The sequence below is a fragment of the Chiroxiphia lanceolata genome, chromosome 3, assembly GCF_009829145.1.
Source record: "Chiroxiphia lanceolata isolate bChiLan1 chromosome 3, bChiLan1.pri, whole genome shotgun sequence".
Lineage (NCBI taxonomy): Eukaryota > Metazoa > Chordata > Aves > Passeriformes > Pipridae > Chiroxiphia > Chiroxiphia lanceolata.
In genome coordinates this window covers 113,463,522-113,484,802 of record NC_045639.1, presented here as the reverse complement: position 1 = coordinate 113,484,802, position 21,281 = coordinate 113,463,522, and the positions used below count along the sequence as shown (strand labels likewise).

The window sequence follows — 21,281 nt, the reverse complement described above, 5'->3', positions numbered from 1 at the left end:
TCAGGGAAATGGGTATTCCCAGTCTTCTAAATGCCACTTAATGCTCAGATTCCCATTAGAAATTGCCAAATTCAGCTTGGAGTGACAGCGCAAAGGTAGCCTTTGCTAAGGCGTGACATCTTCCTAACCCTCCTAACCCAGTGTTACCCTATTGCTTATGTGACCTTCTCCGTATGAGTCCCATCTTCACCTTTTTACCTTTGTGGCAGATAAGTGTTTTTGAAGATGACAATAAAGATACCACAAAGCACTTTTATTCTTGGTTGCCCCGTCTGGGCTGTGCCTTTGATCCGAACGGCCGGCGTTCCAGTCAGATTGCACTATCAGATGGAGCTGGCTCTATTTCCTGCATTATTCTTCCTGGCTGTACCGCATTATGCAATTATGTTTGCATTTAAACCTGAGCACTTACCTGTAATGATGCTGTAGTTCAGTCCATGATACATTATGGCAGCAGATAATGCACACAGATAGGCTAAGGCAGCATGTTGTTGATGTGCTAAAACTAAACAGGACATTGGGTTTGAAAGCGGGCTCTGAAAGCTCGCAGATTGGGCTGAGCTGTTTAAAAAGCTCACATTACTGAAATAACAGCTGTGCAGAGGGAAACTCTCTACCTGAGGGGCAGGTTCAGGGTGCTCTCCACTGCAGAAGTCTGACACCACCACTGCTGGTCACTGCCACACACTTCTGCAGGAGCAGGACGGTCTCAGTAGTTGCTGGGAGTCCCAAATCCTGCCTCCCTGTAGTACAACATAAGTGAGGGGAAATGATCCTTTCAGTACCTAAAGGGGTCTTACAGAAAGGCTGGAGAGGGACTTTTCACAAGGGCATGGAGTGACAGGACAAGGGGGAATGGCTTCCAACTGAAATAGAGTAGGTTTAGTTTAGATATTAGGAAGAAATTCTTCCCTGTGAGGGTGGTGAGGCCCTGGAACAGGTTGCCCAGAGACATTGTGGCTGTCCCATTCCTGGAAGTGTCTCAAGACCATGTTGGATGGGGCTTGGAGCAACCTGGTCTAGTGGAAGGTGTCCCAGCTCATGGAAGGGGGTTGGAATGATCTTTAAAGTCTCTTCCAACCCAAACCATGATGCACCTCAGAGAACTGACTGTGCCTCTGCTGCTGGCCAAGCCCTTTACTCCCATGTTACACCTGCTATTATCCCTGTGATGCAGATGCAGCTTTGGGGGACAGATTCTGATCTGAGGGTTGCACCACCTTGCTGTTAAGAACACCCTCTCCTACACTGTTTCCCTCAAATTATCTGTGTTGTTTTCAGTAGCTGGATGGCAGACCTTGGCTCCAAGTGCTGAGGGTGATGGTTACAACTAAAGTGTGCCAAGGCAGTCAGAATCATAGAATCACAGAGTCATTAAGGTTGAAAAAGATAATTTCTAACCTCTAATCTCCTTCAGGACCTCCCTTCAGACAGATGAAGTGAAGACTTTAGTAACTTCTCTATCCCTACTCAGGACACTGCACTGGAGTAAGGGTGCAGATTTTGGAGAGGGGTAACTTTGAACACTGTTGGTCTGTATCACATCTCACCCTGGGTTGATGGTTGTGCCCAGTAGCTGTCACTTCAGTGGCCCTGCTGCTTTGGCTGTGGAAGTGTGGATGCACCAAGGTAGTAAAAACGTTTATCCTTGGATTGTGTGGGTTTGCTCCCTTTCTACTTTATTTTATGCGTAGGACATACCAAGTTGTAGTCTATGCACAGTGTTTTCCCTCTTCACAGCACTTCCCAGTCTTTGCCTGGTAAATCACTGCAAACTCCCTCCAGGCCAGGTTGCAGTTGAGATGGGTTGTTTATCAATTCCCTTGTTTTCACCATAATCCCGTAGGAGCTGTCTTAAAGGAGCTGGATCCCACAGCAGTGCTCTGACCTTCTCAGCTGATTTGAGACTCTTACAAAGGTCTCTAAATCACCAAAAGTTCCACCTCAACATGAGGAAGAACTTCTTTACATTGAGGATGGCAGAGCACTGCAATAGGCTGCTGAGGGTGGTCCTGGAGCCTCCCTCTCTGGAGACATTCCAAACCCACCTGACTGTGTTCCAGTGTCACCTGTTCCAGGCGACCCTGCCTTGACAGAAGGATTGAACTAGATGATCTACAGAGGTCCTTTCCTACACAAACACTCTGTGATTCTGTTTATCTTTCTACCTGATCCAAAAAACCGTCATCAGCTTTCACTGACGCTATTGGGGTGGACCAGCCCCGTTCTTCCCACTCCATTTACTGTAGTGGCCATTCAGAAATCCTTCTTGCTGGTACATAATCACATAATTTGATTTCTTTTCCTGCAGGTGCTTGGAAAATTGTTAAGCTGATCTTTGCATTTGCAATGTTTGCTCTCAGATTAGTCAGTGTAACTCAAGATCATTCAATTGTGAGACAATATTTTCACAGTGAGCACTGCAGAGGCTGACACAGTCACCAGGCTTGGTGATCCTGCTTGTGTAAACAACTCGATGTTGCAATTTTCTCATTACCATTAAATTACTGTTTTTAATTTGTCTCAGAAACCTCCATCGTTTGAGAAATCACTGGTTTAGGGAGATGTCTAAATTACATGTGCTCTTCAACTGTGCTCTGGAAAGGGAAAAGCAGTTGTGTTGAATCCAAACTGGAAGGTTGCACTGAATTCCCCAGTGTATTTACACAAATAGGATTTTCAGTGTAGTTGGACTTAAAACTCTGCACTGGAATAGTTTCCACTGAAAAAATCCGTCTCTGAATATCAGACCATAAATGAACATAAGGGAAGATTCTTGTGAATTAACCAGGATTTACCGTGCAGAAAAACAGCATTTTGTGAAACAGGGCTCTTCGTGTGCTCCAAGACGTTTCCTCTGCTTCTAGGGTGGTTTCCTCAATATTTGAAGTTGAGATTTCTGATTTTAGGATTGAACTGCCAGTGTAACCCTCAAAAGACCCCGAGAGACCCGAAAGCAACACCTTGGTATCCACATGAGTGTGGTAAATAGACAAGGACCTTCCCAGGGGTCTCATGGTTTGTTTAACTATGGAGTGGATTAATAGTGTTCATATCCCTTCAGTGCTTAGTATTTTACCTTGAATTTGGGGGAGCTTTGTTGCCTGTGTATAGGAAGATGTCTCGAGCTACACATGGGATATTCAACCCCCAACAATGGCAGTGTCTTTTCAGTGCTCTCCCTATGAAAGCACCATCAGATCTAACTAATCCTTCATGTCCTTAATTAAATACCTCTGGCGCAAAGAACTTTATCTTCTGTGCCTGGAAATTGCAGTTGATTACTCCCCTGCTGGAAAAGCTTTTTTTTTTTCTTTTGGCTGTTGTTTTTTGAGAGGTTTTGCTGGTTTTATGTTTGGGATTTTTTTTCTTCATTTTTTTACAAGAATTAAGCTGTTTCTCATGCCACTGTCCAGTTGCAAATTGGCCTGAGACTGACTTGTGCCATGGGCTTTGACCTCCAAAACTGCCCACTCATTTTTTTTCTGAACTAATCAGCTCGATGAACTATTTACAGTTGGCTTTTGGGTCTTCTCACTGCTTCTGTGGCTGCCCCTGTCTGAGTAATTAATGACACTGTGGCTTGTTTATGGTCTTGAGTTACTAATGCTGTTGGCTGCAAATGCATTTTTACCTCTGGGACGTGCCAGTTTCCCGGTTCTAGTCCCACCTTACCAGCCCAGGTCAATTTTTTGTGTGTAAACAGATTTATCCTGTAATAGTTGGGGAGAGACTGGGGTCATTCATCAGTCCCATGGAGAACATGCCTAGCCAGATTCTGCCCTTTTGTGCCTGTATAACTCAGCAGAAGCTGGAAAGATTCCTGCAGGACAGCTAAAATTAAAATGAGAAAAAAAAAGAGAAAAGATTACTTTTCCAAGTCAGGGTACAGCCAGTCTCAATTAAAAATAGGGATATTGGATAGTGCACTTCATGTCCAGCCACATGCCCAGCCCTGATCCTGGTTGTTTCAACGTTTGTAGGAGGCTTTAATTAAGGATCTGTTATGTGGCCCTCTTAAGCAGGATAAGACCACCTGCATTTTAAAGCTGGAGTAAGGAGTAAAGAGAAGTTACACAGCAACAGATAATGCAGATAGGAATAAAAATATCATCTGGTGGGCTTGGAAATGGTTTGTTGGGTTGTGTTCCAGGCTTGTTCTATCCCAGGCAATCATTTCAAGCATGTTAATTCATGAGGGAAAACTGAGTTGGATCTCCTACCTCCTCTGGAAACCTGTTACAAACTCTCAGTACATGGATAGTCGGAAGCATTCTGATCATTTCCAGCCTTGGCTTATTCATAGCTACAGTTACTTCCAGTCTTCTTTGGGATAACGTTGTCTTTTGGCATAAATTATTCATTTTTTTCACAATGTATAATTCTCTAAATACCTTTTCCCCTTCTGGTTGTTTTGGGGGTGGTTTTGTTTGTTTGTTTGCTTGTTTTAATATGTGTAAGACTAATTCCTTAGTGATTTGTGATTCAAGCACAACCATTCCTGCCATTTTTTAAAAAACATTTATTTCAGAAACTAGAAGAAGATGGTCCCATTATCTATTTACCTTTGTTGCCCAGTTTGATTACCAGTGTATGCTCAGCAGGGTTACCCAGGGGTGGTCTCTGCTATTACATGAATTTAAGGGACATCTTCCATTTATGTCTTTGGATCATTAGTAAAATTCATCACTATTTTATTAAGGCATTTTGTACCAACATCTAAAAACCACAACCCTATTAACTCAGTGATAAACTGGCAACAGGGACTGTTGTAACACTGGTACTCAGAAAAGAAGGACCTCAGTGATAAGATCATGTTGTTTTCACGACCATCATCACATGGAATTGAAATGGGTGAGGAATTTCTCAAGATCTAAAGCTGATGAAATCCTGGGAGCTAAGAGGTTGTCCCATCTTTGAGGGAAGATCAGGAGAAATCAGGAAAGCTGAAACAAGATCCCTGTTTTGCCACATTTTTCTTTCAAAGGATTTCCCAGATGGTACCAGAACCTTGGGGGAGGTTTAGGTTGGATATCAGGAAAAGGTTCTTTTCCCAGAGTTAGACACTGAACAGGCTCCCCAGGGCAGTGGTCACAGCACCAAGGCTGACAGAGCTCAAGGAGTGTTTGGACAACGCTCTCAGGGACAGGATGGGATTATTGGGGAGTGCTGAGCAGGGCCAGGAGTTGGACTGATGATCCTTGTGGGTCCCTTCTGCCTCAGGATATTCTATTAAATAGAAATTATAAAGGTGAATGTGGTGCTTTTGCTAAGAGGATGGAAGCAGATTTTCCATTGCAAACTTCTCCAGAGGTTCTCCTTTCACTTTCTACTCTCTCACATCCAGCTTGGAATTGCCTCAATCAGTGGCAAAGCTGGAGTACTGTAGTGATGTGCACGTGGATGAAAGTCCTTTAAGGGGTTGCTGAGCACATTGTAACATCCACATTGAAACTCAGTACAGGCTACTTAAATATTTGAAGGCAGCTTCTCTGGAATTGCTGCACGAGTAAGAGAAACCCTGCAAAAAAACCGGTAACTCAGTCTGGCTTGTTTGTTTTTGTAGTGGAAATTGGCCTTTTTGGAATAGGAGGGAAATTTCCTGGGTAAAGAAGGGTTCACAGTGTGCTGGTTTGCAGCTCTTTCCTGGTAGTTGTTTGCTGTGCTCCTATAATGAATGTCGTACCCTCTCTCCTAAGACTGCTTGGAGACTTGGGAACCTCTGCATTCATTACTAGCCTTAAAAATCATGGAATCATTTAGGTTGGAAATGACCTCCAAGATCATGGAGTCCCACCATTAACCCAGCACTGCCAGGTCCACCACTAACCCATGTCCCCAGGTGCCACATCTACATGCTTTTTGAACACTTCCAGGGATAATGATTCCACCACTTCACTGAGCAGCCTGTTCCTTGACCAGCTTCACTCTGTCTAATCATTGATTTTATAACACAGCCAGTTAAATCCTATTTATTTCCATGCGGCACTCTAAATCCATATATTTATCTACAAAATAAGATGTTACACTGTGCTGCTGGTAGAGAGAATATTTTTTTCTTGCTGTTTATACTTTTTGCACAACGTAAGGTATTTTCTGTTCTCTTTGGGATGACCCCATTCCATTTTTCCAATGAAGCTGCATATATGCCTTTATTCTCTCTGTTAGCAAAATTCTTATTCAGTGCTGGGAATTGAAACATTGTTGCAAAATTCCTCTTTTGGTTTTGGTTTATGTAGAAAAAAGCACATTTTTTACACTGAGCTGTGAAGTGCAGGCCAAAGACTCTTCTTACAGCAGCAGGATGAAAGAGTGTCCTATGATTCTTGGCTCAGGGATACTGGTTATACAGAGGAAGACCTGCCCATGCCAATTGAAATTGTATAATTTTATGGCTGTGGTGAGCATTTTTCAGCTAATTTGTCAAAGGGTTAGAGGTGTGACAGGCAGGAAAGACAGATGGTGATGCCAAGAGACAGGTTTAGCTTCTTTGAGCACTGGACAGTGTTTTCCTTATTAACTCCGCTGACTGTAGCAAATAACATGCATTTGCATCCCTTTCAAGTGTGTGTAGGAGGGAGGAGCCTGCACCAATTTGTCTAGTTTAATTATAGATGTTCTACCCACCTTCCTAATTGCTCCTTCATTAAGAAGTAGCTTGTTTCTTTTTTCCCTAGGAGCTAAAAATAATCAACTTTTGTTTGTTTCTGTAAATATTTTTTTCTGCCCTTGAGGAGATAATTATTTCTATTGTTGCATGAAGATGGTGGCCAATACAGGAGGAATAATTAGAGCAGATGGCTGAAAATACTTCCCTTGTAAAAGACATTTAGCATAATAAAATACCTCCCCTCCTCTTTTGTCTCCTCCAAATATACGTTTTTCTTTCCTTCAGGTGAATGGGAGTTGGGTGAGGGGGCGTAAATCTTTTCCTGATGTATTAAACTGAGGAGCTGTCAAGAGTTCACAGCCTGGCAAGTGAGCTCCCCGTATCCATCACTGAAATTAAAGTGTTTTCAAATGTGGTGTGGAGTCCTGGGTCTGTGGTGTGGGGAAATATCCGCTGCACTCCATCACTTGAAATGTTAACCTTGTCTCTCCGTGGTGACTGAGGACAGGAACACTTGCTCTCGGAACTTGCTGGTTAAATGGCAATCTGTCAGCACCAAGGAAAGGCTGCCCTCGTGGGTGTCAATCTCGGCTTTGTCGGCGCCGCTCCAAACCTTTGCTCGTTCCTGGCCATGCACTCCGGGAGGAATGAACACTCCTCCTGCTGGAAATCGCGGGAGCCTCGCTGTGCTCCGTGTCCTGTAGGATGTGTCTGGGGGAAAGGATGGATCTGGCTGCCAGGGGTGGAGTTGGTGGGAAACCCCTGCTGATTTCAGGTTTCCCCCCAGGTAATCCTCACCTGGAACCCACAACCCGGAATCGTGGAATCACAGACAGGATTGGGTTGGAAGTGACCTCAAAGAGCATCTCGTTCCAACTCCCCTGCCATGGGCAGGAGCACCTTCCACTAGACCAAGGTTGCTCCAAGACCCATCCAACATGGCCTTGGACACTTATAGGGATGGGGCAGCCACAGCTTCTCTGAGCAACCTGTGCCAGGGCCTCACAGTAAAGAATTTCTTCCTAATTTCTAGGGAATAAGGGAAAATATTGAGCACAGCAGGAAGCAGAGCCTGTGTTTAACTACATCACTTTTTATTGGTTTTATTTTAAAATTTCTTTGTTTTCTGACCAGAGGATAAAAGTCTTGTCTTGGTGTCGCTAACAGTTGTTGCAGTCCTTTTTCAGGACTGCACTCTAAACAAACCCCACTTAATTAAACAAATTGTAAAGTTACCATGAAGTGTGATCACATTAGCTATATGTTGTCTAAACAGGAGTTTCTCAACCCTTTTAAGCCCAAACCTTGCATTTTGGTATCCTTCCCATTTCTGAATTGTTTGCCAGCCGGTGTGGGAATGCAAGTGCATCACTGTTCTTTATTCATTTGTTGCAGTGGCTGCTGCTGTTTCTGAGCCCTGGTAGTCACAGGCACAAGCTGAGAAAGTGATACTGAGAGACTGTGTCCCCAAAGGCTGACATAAAGGCAACCCCAGGCTGGCTGACAACAGCAGCAGCTAAAAAACATAAAATGGAGAGAAATCTGCCTGAAAATGGAAAAAAAAAGGTGCAGCAGGGAGGAAGGATATAATGTGCTGAATTGCAAGGAGATTGTGCATCATTTATTCCGTGCCATGAGACCGTTATTTTACCTTTCTGTAATTCATTCATTGTTTTGGAGACCTAACTGGGAAGGAGTTGATACCCCCCACAATTAACGTGTGTTATACACAAGCTGTGGGCCTGCTACACAAGGTGTGGCCTTGTGGTTGCACGTATAATCATAGAATATTCTGAACTGGAAGGGACCCACCAGCATCATTGAATCCAACTCCAGGCCCTTCACAAGACAACACCAACAATCCCACCGCATACCCCAGAGTGTTGTCCAAATGTTTCTTGAACTCTGTCAGGCTTGTGACTGTGACTGCTTCCCTGGGAAGCCTGTTCCAATGCGCAACTGCTCTCTGGGTGAAGAAGCTTTTCCTAGTAAATACAATTTGGTGTGTGCACTACACACTCCAAATAGATGTCAGATCCCCTCCCTGGTCCCTCTGCTTTTTGATGTCCCTGGATGAACAACTGGTTCCTTAGGGATTCCCAGTGCTGGTGATTCCCCACCCACTGTGTTTTCCACCCATATTTTGCAGGTTTGGTTCCCTACTGAGTTAGTGTCATCTGCTGTGCTGGATTCAAAATGTGAAATGTTGCCAGGGTGGGTTTACTGTGGATGTGTGATGTGAGGACACATCTTACCAAAGTTTGGGTGACCATTTTAGGTGTTCAGTTCATGTTATACTTGTTTACTTGGGAAAAGCACCAAAAAGTCTCTTGCCTCAATGTAGCTACTGATTTTCACAAACCTTGCAGGACCGCAGCATATTTGTGGTCTCACTCCTCCTATTAAATCCAGTTGAAATAGCCCATGTTCAAGTGTGAGCTCTGACAGTGACACCCACGGCTGCAGAGCTGTTCTGGTCTCATAAGCTCCGTTTCCTCCAAATCATCTTCCCAACTCTGCTACACTCTGAAGCCAGAGTGTGAAGCTTCCTCCTCACTGCAGAGCAGCTGCCTCCAGCCAGCTCCAGCTTCACCATTCAGGGTTTGTTTTATGCCAGCTCCTCTTTCCTCCCATCCTGAATTTCAAGCTCCCTGTCATTTTTCCTGAAGCTGGGAAAAGCACAGGAGGAAAATGCCCAGTGGCTGACACGCAGCTTTCCTTGGCTCTGCAGGTTCCTCCTGTTCCATTCACCAAGCACGTGTGGGATGGGCACTCAGCCATGACCCTGGCGCTTGCAGCTGCTGCTGCTCCTCAGTCTGACTGAGAACTATTTAATTAAACACCAGAGGTCAAATACCGGGTGCCAAAGAGGGGGAAAAATGGAAAAAGAATGAGGTTTTCTTCTATGAAAAAGACAGTGAGGGAGACACCTCTTATCCTGCTCAGCTGCAGGCAGAGGGAAAGGTGCTGAGGTCTCTTCATGATGAATAGCTTTAGATCATGGCCATGCAGTCCTTTGAGAGATGAAAGTGTTTCCTCAATTTTTTTTCTTTGGGGTCTCAGCTGAGTTGGTCCATCCCAGTGGCCCTAAGAGTGTGCTCAGACTGCAGGGCAGCAAAGTCCCCCACATCACCCTTAGCACACAGAGATGGTGGTATTTGGTGCCTGTAGGGTCAGTGTGGGCTACAACCAATCCCATATTGATAACAGGGTCAACTAGACAAGATAGGAAGGGAAACTAGAAGGGTCAGATGAGAGTGTGGGTTTCCAGAACTGTGAACTCTGTCACCCACCCTGCTTTATGAGAGATATGCAATTAGTTTATGTGTTAGTTCATGTTATTTCAACCAGGGGCTGCTTAAAGGGAACGGGGCATAACCACTACCACCATTCAGAAAAGGAACTTAAAAATTCCATTGCAGTTAGAGATGGCACTGTGCTTTTCTCCCAGAAAACAGGGAGGAGTAATCACATGGGATTCACAGGCCCAGGAAAAAGTACTGGTGAATGAGGGCGCGTGGCCATTTCACTAATTTTGTATTAGACCCTCCTTCTTCTTTCAAGGGTCTTAAGGACGTGTTCTTTCATCATAGGGAAGGGTGTAGGACTGTAGGAGAAGGGTCACCAAATAAAATTGTTTGATGTCTTTCAATCCCCACAGAGCTGCATTCCCTCTATCCCCTCTGTACATTCCTCCATGCTGTGGTGATTTAAAGTGCATTCCCTGAACAAACCATCTTTTCCCTCTTGGGAAATATTCTTTAGATTTACTCTCTCCATGATAATGCTAGGATGGTACAAGTGATTATAAGCAGCTCTTGATCTTGTGTTATTAGTTGGTGTTCATCTGTTTATTTTTATTTAAAAAGAAAAAGGAATAATACAAATCAGAAATCACATGAAGGATGTGCAGGCAGGTGGTGCATGTGGCAGTGAACTGAGCCAGGCATCTTCTCACTGGAAACCTTTAGGTATGGACCGTGTGGAACAACAGAGATTTTTATTACCTTAATCACACCCATTTTCCTCCCTCTATGTAATCATTCTTTGGGTAGTAAAATATCTTTTGAGCAATAACATCTGTCTTTGTTTAGGCTGATGGTATAGGGGACTGCTTCCTTACTGAGGACAAATTGCATCATCTTGATAACAGGACACTTGATTCACAATATTTGTATTTGCATGAGTTGCAATTCTTAAGATGGTTAATAGTTCTTAGTTTCCTAGATGAGGAAGTTAGACACTTTTCCAGCAGAGGTCCTGCATTCAGCTCTTACAATGGGGGCTCCCATGTAAGCAGGATGTGGATCTACTGGAGCCAGTCCAGAGGCCACGGAGATGCTCTGAGGGCTTGAGCCCCTCTGCTCTGGATACAGGCTGGGAGAGCTGGGGGTGTTCATCTGGAGAAGAGAAGGATCCAGGGAACCTGAGAGCCCCTTCCAGTGCCTAAATAATCTCCAACGAGAGCTGGAGAAGGACTTTGGACAAGGGCCTGGAGGGACAGGACGAGGGTGAATGGCTTCCCACTGCCAGAGGGCAGGGTTACATGGGATATTGGGAAGGAATTGTTGGCTGTGAGGGTGGTGAGGACTTGTCACAGGTTGCCCAGAGAAGCTGTGGCTGTCCCACCCCTGGAGTGTCCAAGGCCAGGTTGAACAGGGCTTGGAGCAACCTGGTCTAGTGGAAGGTGTCCCTGCCCAGGGCAGGGTTTTGGAACAAAATGATCTTGAAGGTCCCTTCCAACCCAAACCATTCTGTGATTCTACAGTTATACTGCCACAGGTGAGCATTGAGGCTTTTATGTCAGAGGGTGTGGTGGTAGGACTGAATGGATACAGGATCTTCTAAGAGGTGACAGCAGAAATCCAGCAAGAGCTTAAACACAGATATTGTATGCAGAGAAGCTTAAATGAAGAATTAGAGTGTTTTATATTTAGAAAGGGGAAACATCTTTGGAAAAAATCACAATATGAAGAAGAGTTTATTCTTCTTGACTCTTGCAAGGCTTCCATCAACAGCTTCCTAAGTTTTTGGTGCTAGCAAGAGCAGTCTGGTATATTCCTTGCGGTCTTGCTTTCCCTTAGGATTAATTGAAGGGTTCTATGTGGCTTCAGAGGACTAGAGTGATGTCAGAGTGACTTTAAGACATTCAACAAGCCTTCTCAACCAAAATTTCTGGTGGATCCCACCATTTATAACTGCATCATGCAGTGTTTTGCTGGTGGTATTGCAGTGTTTGTGCTAGACAGGAAGGTATGGAATATGTAATACTGTGCTACAGTTGGCTTCATAAGCAGTGTATCTGAGAAATATGCACCTTTCCATGGAGTGTACTCTCCTCTGTCCCTTGCTCTGGGACAAAGCCAAGTTTAACTTCGCTGCTTTTCAGTGAATCTGTGGTATACCCTTGCACTGTCACTGAAGAGTAATTCACAGCTTCTCTGGAAAGGAAGTGGATAAAGATATCTAGCCTTTCAGCTGGAATTTCATCCTAAATCTCTGAAATATATAATTATATGTTTACAACTAATGAAATGAAACTAGTCCTATCATACTTAGAAATTGGAGAATTGTACTCTCTGTAGCAGCTGTGTACAGGTGTGAAGGCGTATCTGTACTTCTGTAATGATGAAGTGGTTCATTCCCTCTGACACCAGACATTTAGCTCCCTAGATGTTTTCACTGTGTGTGTGTCAATGTAGTTCCAGGTTTCAGTCTGAACTGAACCAAGTAAATTCCCTTTGTAGGGTAACCATGGAACGTGTCAAAAAATAGCAGCATCCACCCAGCATGGACATCAACCAGTTGTATCATTTAGCTAGGGAACCATCACCCCTTCCCTGGTGTAAATAATTAGAGCCATAGAACTTTAGAATGGTTTGAGTTTGAAGGTACCTTATGGATCATCTTGTTCCAACCCCCTGCCATGGGCAGAGACACCTTCCTCTGGGCCAGGTTGCTCAGGGACAGTGCTATCGGAAATGTTGTATAAAACACTAGGAGCACAAAGCTAAAACTGACAAAAGCACAGTAAAAAAAGAATAAGACCATCAGTATTGATTCACCTAAACCTCTGCAGATCCAGAGCAAGAGCTTTAATGCGCATGATGTGCTCAATTTGAAAATGGAGTAATTTTGCTGTAGCATTGAGGTTATTCTTTCCACTGCTGTTTCACATTAACACAACTTGGTGAGGAACACAAATATTTCTGTGTCTGGTTTCCCCCTCCACCTCAAATGAGTTGAGGATGTTCTTGCTAATTCACATATGAGACCAAATAATATGTTATGGATGTTTGTGTCCACACTTGTGCGCACATGTCCATGGCCAAATGGGACCCTGAGCAACCTGGTCTAGTGGAAGGTGTCCCTGTCTATGGCAGGGGGGTTGGAACTAGATGACCTTTAAGGGTCTTTCCAACCCAAACCATTCTGTGATTCTATGAAACCTTCACTGCAAAGTGCATGTCTTAAGTTTAGAGGTGAGGAGGAGCCATGGTTTGAAACACACAGGCATCATTTTACCATTGCTCGTTGTGAGTCAGTCTCTTTGCTGTTCTTGAGTTGTTCAGTGCTTTATTTGGAACTGATGTACAAGCCATCAAAGCAGAGGCAATAATAACACCAGATAAGCTGAGAAAGCTAAAAAGGTATTTGAAAGGAGGAATGTCTCTCTCAATGTGAGCGAGTGGCAGGAGAGCCTTTGAAAAAAAATCCTCTGAAGCAAAATACTGCCTGTCTAGCAGGAATGTTTTAATTCCAAACTCTTCAGGCTATTTTTATGACATTGCCAGGAAAAAAACAGTGCAGTTCTGCTTTTTGGGAGGCAGAGAGAGACACACACCAGGCAAATCTGTGGTCGTTCCGCAGCCAGGCCTGCAGCAAAGCCCCTCATTCCCCAAAGCAGAACGAGACAAGGGGCAACCCCTGAATTGTGACAGGCATTTCTGAAGGCCAAGAACTTCTCCAGCCCCATCCTTCTATTGCTTTGCCTTACACAGGGTTCCCTCTGAAAGCCAGCTTGCCCAGCGCACGGCAGAGGAGACGCCAAAAACCACGCCGGACAACGTGGCATTGGCATCTCCTCCGCACTTCTCTGGGTAAGTTGGCTCCTTGAAGGGTGGAAGGGGGTGAGCTTTGAACTTCTCCTGGATCTTTTTCTTTCCAGCTTGCCCTCCAGTTTTGCGGCCAGTGGGACGAGGACTCCAGCTGGCCTGCTGGCCACCAGCCGCGAGATGGCGATAACGTCACGATAGAAGGAGGCCGGACGCTGCTGCTGGGGACGAGCACCAGCGTCCTCAACCTGCTGCATCTCAAAGGTCTGCGAAAGGGGGGTTCGGTGCTCTGCTTCATCCGGGGCTGGGAATTCTTAGTGCCCGTGGTCTCCCCTTCCGTTCCCCGCCTCCAAACATCGATGGTCAGTCAGGCTGAGTTTCCTCTTGATGCACAGGATGGGGATGGGGGAAGCATTTAATTATTCTATATACAAAAGGCATCATCTGTGCTGTTTGAGGCATAATGACAATATGAGTAGAAAGGCTTTCTTCCCCCCCCCCCCCCCCCCGTTTCTGTCCCCCAGCTAGCAAAATTGCTGCTGTCCTGAGCAATGTTCAGTGATAATGGAACTGCTGATAACAATCATCAGCTCTGTTCTGTTTGGCATCTTCGAGGCAGGTGTCTCACAAACACCTTTACAAAATTAATGATGTTACAGAATTGCAAATGAAAACAGGAGTTTTTTTATGTTGAAGGACCTGGATCTTTGCTGGTCAAAATGATTTTATATTAAAATTATATTAAAGGTACTAGTCTTACACTGAGATGATGACAAAGAACGTAATAACTATATTTTAACCTGAATTCGAATGATCATTTTATAAAGTAAAGACTTTGTAAGTTTTTCTCTATTTTGAGAACATTTCCATAAAAAAATCAAAGTTGTTCAGCTTATGTTCAGGGGTTTTCAAGAATTGCTACACCAGACATCATTCCTGTTTAAAAACAAAATTAAAAATCAAGTGTGAGGTTTTGAGATTAAAAAGGTGAAACAGTTTGGTCACAATACTGCAGCAGAAACCCTTTGAACTTTGGACCTACTCACAGACACATTTGATCTATGAGTCAGCACTCATGAAGCTACCAGAGCTCTGATTGAATTTAATGAACTCTGGAGCAGTATCTTTATGGCTTTGGCTCATACTGACATTCAAATCATTCCTACCCTTTATCGTGTTTCCAAGAAACTTGGTTTATAATGTCAATCAGTTAGGAAAACAGCATTAAAATATTCAAGATGTTATTATTTCTCCATTGCTACGTGCCATATGTAGGACCAAACATTTTAGAAGCAGAAACCTGCACAGAGATGTTTATCAGAGCTTTGTGAAGTTGCCTGTTGCATCCACCCCTATGATTACTTGGCTGTTTAGTCTTGGTTAGATTTGGTGTCAAACCTGCTGAGATCTACTCTGAAATGAGGCTGGGATTTATCTTTCCTAGTCTTCTCCTTATTAAAACTGTCCAGCTCAGGAGAGTTGTTTAGGCTCCTGTATTGACAGAAACACACATCACCAAAAACTTAGATATTTGTAGATACCTGTTTATAGATGAATCACAGGGGATCCCCTTAGAGCGTAAACTACTGACTCTGAGCATGTCAAATAATCGACCACTTTCCCCAGGTACAAGATGGGCATGACAGTAAACCTCTAACCTGTAGGTGGATGTAGATATGTGCTTCAACTGAAATATCCCATTCCTACCCTAGCTGGAGAGTTTTTCTTCGTTGGAGCTGGAGAATGGGATTAAATTGTAGCTCTGCTCCCTTTGGCTTTCATGACTCAGCATCAGGCTGTCTGCGCACTTTCAAGCTGAAAACAAGAAGAGCTTTAATGCTACTGATCCCGGTGATGCTGTACTGCCCGTTTTCTGGTGCTGTATCTGGCAAACCCAACACAATTACAGATCCATTTCTTGAAATTCTCTTTTAAGACACCATGAAGACTTTGAATACTACCCCTGTTTGTACATCCTTGTAATGATTTCAACACCGCAGAAATTGTTTAAAGGAGTGTTATAACAAGGACATCCATCTTCATGTGCAGCCTCAAAGTGACTCTTTGTCGACTGTATTAACATATAGCCAAAAACATAGAGTTGTTCTGGTGGAGACCAGACTGTCTGGGCAGAAGATCTGAGGCCAAAGCAATGGAGAAATAGGATTAAGCAACTGGGTTCTGCTTGCTACCATGAGGGGCTCAGGAGTTTTCTCCCTCCTCCTCAAAAAGCAGAGCATGAACATATGAATATCAGCAGTGGAAAGTTTAATAGTCAGACTGTGAAACAGCTCAGACAAAACTGATTGGGGAAGAGATACAAGATAGACAGACTGGAGATAATTCTGTGTGTTCAGCAGATTGCAGTTATTTTTGTAATCCCAACATCACAAGAATGGAAATATTTATGATAATCCAGGACAGATGGAAATTCCTTTGCACAGGGCTTACACTGGGGGAACTTCTTTGTGTTTGGTGGGTTGATGCCTCAGACATGTGTTGTAGCCTTTGTCTGAAATTAGAGTGGTCTAGGGAGGTTTGGAGACAAAAAAAAAAATAAAAAAAAATTCTGCCTGGTCTTTTAGGAGTGCCTTGATGATGAATTTTAGAGTGTCATTGCCAGGATACCCTTGTGGGTTTGAAGATCCCCAACTGGCCAGTTGCCTTGCAATGGTAATTTTGAGATGGCCACTCTTTCAGGCGTAAGAGAGAATATTGCTTTGGTCCTTGTACTAGAAAAGACTCAGTTTCAATTAAAGAATCATTTTGGTTGGAGAGACCTCCAAAATCTACAAGTCCAACCTTTGACTGAACACCACCTTGTCAACTAAACCATAGCACCGAGTGACTAAGCCTAGTCATTCCCTGAAGACTTCCAAGGATGGTGACTTCACCACCTCCCTAGGCAGTCCATTCCAGTGCTTGACAACCCTTTCAAGCATTGGAATGCTGAAGAAATACTTTCTGTTGTCCAACTGGAGCCTCCTCTGGCACAGCTTGAGGCCATTTCCTCTTGTCCTCTCACTTGTTGCCCATGAGAAGAGGCCAAACTCCACCTTTCTACAACCTCCTGTCAGGTAGTTGTGGAGAGTGAGAAGGTCTCCCCTGAGTCTCCTTTTCTCCAGGATAAACAATCCCAGCTCCCTCAGCCACTCCTCATAGGATTGACTCTCCAGACCCATCTCCAGCTCAGCTGCCCTTCTCTGGACATGCTCCAGCACCTCCATGTCTTTCTTGAAGTGAGAAGCCCAGAACTGGACACAGGACTTGAGGAGAGGCCTCACCTGTGCCAAGTAAGGAGGGACAATCACTTCCCTTTCTCACAGCTCTTCCATCCCCCATCATTTGTACCATTGCTGAAACCAGTGTGCCAGTTCCCTCTTCCATGGCTGAAGACTCCAGGCTGGGCTTTGTTTCTTCAGAAAGGTCTGACCCACCTCATCTGTGGTTTCTCTAAAATCTGTGAACTCAGCTCCCAATAGACCTGAGCTAACCTGAGCCTTGCTTTTTTTTTCAAACCATGAGATCCAAGGAAACAATATAAGGAACTGAGAAACCCCAAAGATACTCCTACCATTGTCAGTTATTGTCTGATTTTGAACCCATGTCACAGGAGCAATGCTTATCCATCAAGAAAGCCCACACGAAATCTGGAGATGAACTGTTTACAAGGACATGAAGTGATGGGTCAAGGGGGAATTGCTTCAAAAAGATGAAGGGCAGGGCTAGATTGGTTATTAGGGAGAAATTCTTCCCTGTGAGGGTGGTGAGACCCTGGCATAGGTTGCCCAGAGAAGCTGTGGCTGCCCCATGCCTGCGAGTGTTCAAGACCAGGTTGGACGGGGCTTGGAGAAACCTGGGATAGCTAATGGTGTCCCTGTCCGTGACAGGGGGTTGGAACGAGATGCTCTTTAAGGTCCCTTCTACCACAAATGTTTTTATGGTTCTATGAGTCCACGATTCTATGAATATTTTGAATTTCTTGTCATCCATGGTTTGATCAGACTGTGGCTAAACTGGATCCTGTGAGTAGGTCTGGGGGAAGGGAAACGCAGATATTGATTTTGCTTGTCTTTTCTTCATCTTTGATGCTTTTAAAAAGAACAGCCAATATTCCCTGATACACCTGCTTCAATAGTTATCAAATAACTAGTGCTTCAGTCACTGCTGATAAAGATTGGTTTAAATTCACTGAAAGAAGGAAAAAGCTTTCCTTCTGGTTTCCTGTCTGTGGCATCAACCAGTCTTTAAATCCACTTTAAAATCCCTTGCCAGTAGGTACGGTTGGAATCTGTTTGTGTTGCAGTGTTTTCTATGCCATTTTGATCAACACATTTAGGATGTACATTGTGATACTTTTTTTTTTTTTACAGGCAGTTTCCAGTTCATATTTTCTTTTTTTAATCAGGCAGAGACATTACAATTAAAAATACCGTAAAAACGATTCTGGCAGTATTGCAATAAGCATGTTTGTTATTAAAGGAAGAACATGGGATGTACAAATAGTACCAGCTAATGGGAAATTTCATCCAATGTATTTTTAATTGAGATTTAAAAGGAAGAAAAGTCAGCCCAATTTTCTCTGTCACTGTGTGAATTTTCCTACGTTGTTACGGTGAGCCTGCAATAATTAGTCTCAGAGCTTTAAAATCCCAGCTGTTTTTTCATGGAAAAACAGTGGAAGACATCAGTTCTTTATTTGTTAGCACATTTTGCTGCAGGAATTCAGTGTTATCCAGCAGAGTGCATCTCACAGAGATGGACATTCCTGGAGGAAGAGTTTTTAAAGCCCTGAATCCATAGCAATTCAAGGGGTGGGTTTTTTCAGATTTTCCTCCAACTTCGAACCCTTGTTCATGTTTAGGTATAGACTGCAGGTTTCTTTCGCCATCATGTTTTAGATGGGCTTACAGCATGTACATTGGACTCCCAGGGCTCTCACTTGCCAATTAAATTGATTTGCTGCAACTTTAGTAGCTCTTGAGATTCCTCTTGGATGCTGCACAGTGAACAGATCTGTGGAAACTAATCCTGGCCAAGAAACTTGATGCAGCTCTGGCTGAGACCAGGCTGAAACCTGAGGCAGCATCATCTCCTTCCTCTAATCACTGTCATGGACGGAGGGGGTCACAGAATCATAGAATGGTTTGAGTTGGAAAAGACCTAAAAGATCATCTAGTTCCAACCCCCTGTCACAGGCAGGGACACCTTCCACTATCCCAGGTTGTTCCAAGCCCTGTCCAACCTGGCACTGGACACTTCCAGGCATGGGGCAGCCACAGCTTCTCTGGGCAACCTGTGCCAGGGTCTCACCACCCTCACAGCCAAAAACTTCTTCCAAATGTGCGCTTAATTCTAGTCTATCAATTGGAAAATAACAGCCAAAAGACCTCTTTTTTTCATCACACCTCTATGTGTGGTGTTTACCTGATACCTCCACCAGGCTCACTAGAAGTTCCTTCATTATATCCTAGGTGATGTCATAACTGCTCAAAGCCATCTTGGAGTGCCTGCACCTCTTCCCCACCAAGTCAGCTTTTCTTTTGCAAATCCATCAAAGCTGTTGATAAGCATCTCAGATGTACCTAAGAGCTGAAAAATAGAAGGACTTCTTTGAAGCAGATACACCTGTGGCAGCATCTTCTGGGCTGTCAATCTGAATTGCCTTTGCCTGACTCCTGAGTTCTTAGGGAAGAGCCTGATCAGCTCACAGGGAGCACGTGCCATCTGAACAGATGGCTGAGAGCACAGCAAGCCAAAAAACAAAGGCTTGTCGGGCTTGGGAGATGAATTCTGTCTGAGCCACTGAAGCAGCTGCTGGTTCCTCTCCCAGGGACAGATTAAGGCCTCCATCCAACAAAATACTGGAATACAAGCTGAACTTCTTAGTGTGTTAGTGATGTCCTGGTGGAAATACATGGGCATTTGAATTCACAGCTAGTTTGGAATCTGTCCCTGTGTGCTGTGAACATGGAGAGATATTCTCAGGGATGTGGAGAATGAATTTTGGGCTCTTGGTTCAAGCACCCTTTGAGATGAAACCAATATAACAAACTTCTCCTTTGCATCTTGCTTAGCCATGGTCCAGCATGCAAACAACTTTTATGGCTCATTGGAATATCATGTGAGCAAGTCAACTGGGTACAGGTGACAGAGCCATGAAATAACTGTCTTTTTTTTAAATCTCATAAACTCTGTATTCCTCTTCCTATACACAGGAGGATCTTAGTTGCTCTGGGATTTCTTTTTCCTTCTCAGAGGCCCTACCAGGCCGACCCTTGGAGCTGGAGAATGAGCAACAAGTGGGCTGTCACGCTGCAGCCTTGTTGTACAGATCAAGCAAAGCTATTCCAGCCCCAGCAGTTGCCTCCTGCTGTTTGCCACTCAGGGATGCTTGCCAGGAATTGAACTTCTGAGCTTGAGCTCGCCTCACTGGGAATTCTGTGGCTTTTTCGTGTGAAACACCAAGGGAGAGGAGCTGGTCAGAGCAAGCTGAAGGCTGTGGGAATATGAGACAACCAGAGCAGATCTTCCCTGCACTACAATGGGAGGGAGTAGTCCAGTTGAGGAGATGAGCTCTCAACCTGCAAATGCCCTTCCGTGTAGAGGAAGTTTGCTGCTAGTTGAAGGTTATGAGAAAGTAGTGAAAAATAAGACAATTTTATTAATACTTTTCTTATATTTGATTATTTCAAAAAATTGTCTTGCGACTATCCAGCACCTTTCTTGTAGTTTGCTTGCTTTGACACTGCATTTAGCTTTACATAAAGTAGAATTAAATCTGAAGTAGGACTGAACATCTGAAGTAGAACTAAATCTAAATCTATCACTTTTATCCTAACTCCCTAATGAGCTGTTCATTAGCAAAAATGTCTTATATCAGCAGGGAATGCAAGGTGAGGCTTCAAAAGGTGATAATAGAAAATCTCTCCATGTGAAAGGTGCACTTTGGAATGGGGACTTTGCTGCCCTTGGAGTTCAGAAAATCTCTAGGGCATTTTAAATCACAACCTGAATGAGAAATATCAGCATCACTTTTATACATTGCTAGAACATCTGTGTTAGAATGACTCTTTTTAAAAAAATAAGGTTTTGAGAAGGATATAAGCAGCTATGTTTGAAAGTGTGAATCATCATGACAGAGGCAAGGAGAAACTTCCCACAACAGTCTTCCCCATCCTCTACTCCATCATTATTTGATTTTTTTTTTAAGAGGTGCAGGATGTAGCCTCTCTCCGTAGTAATACGGTGGATATCTGGGCTGTGGTATTGCATGAGCCAGTCCAGACACCTGAAAAAGTTAAGTGTTCATAAATTATCTTTCAAAATCCTTTCTTTTTGGTCATACCCTCCACTATTTTCCAAGGAAAGACAAACCTCTTTTCACAAAAACAGTTCTGCCAATGGCATGATGTGCTGTAGTTACCCACACAGCAGATTAAGCCCCCACCTTATTATCAGGTTTGTTTTCTTTAATATTCATTTTTTTGTAATTATTTGTTCTGGCTGCTTCTCCCCTCCAGTGGGACAGATGGAGTTGCCTTGTTGTTTTTTTCTCTTTCTTTTCCTCCCTTTTTTTTTCTTTTCCTTTGCTAAAGGCAGATAAAGAACGATTT

General features: G+C 43.8%; 1 protein-coding gene across 9 annotated transcripts in view; it reads left to right on the top strand.

Moving 5' to 3' along the window:
* PKHD1 (PKHD1 ciliary IPT domain containing fibrocystin/polyductin) overlaps positions 1-21,281 on the top strand; it is a 258,573-nt gene that overhangs the window by 73,874 nt on the left and 163,418 nt on the right. For all 9 annotated transcript variants that reach the window (XR_004356231.1, XR_004356232.1, XM_032683659.1 and 6 more), the window contains one exon: positions 13,779-13,929. Coding sequence is in view for 7 of the 9 variants with exons in the window: in XM_032683659.1 (XP_032539550.1) it covers positions 13,779-13,929 (151 nt within the window). In the remaining 2 variants the exon portion in view is untranslated. The remainder of the gene's footprint in view (positions 1-13,778; positions 13,930-21,281) is intronic.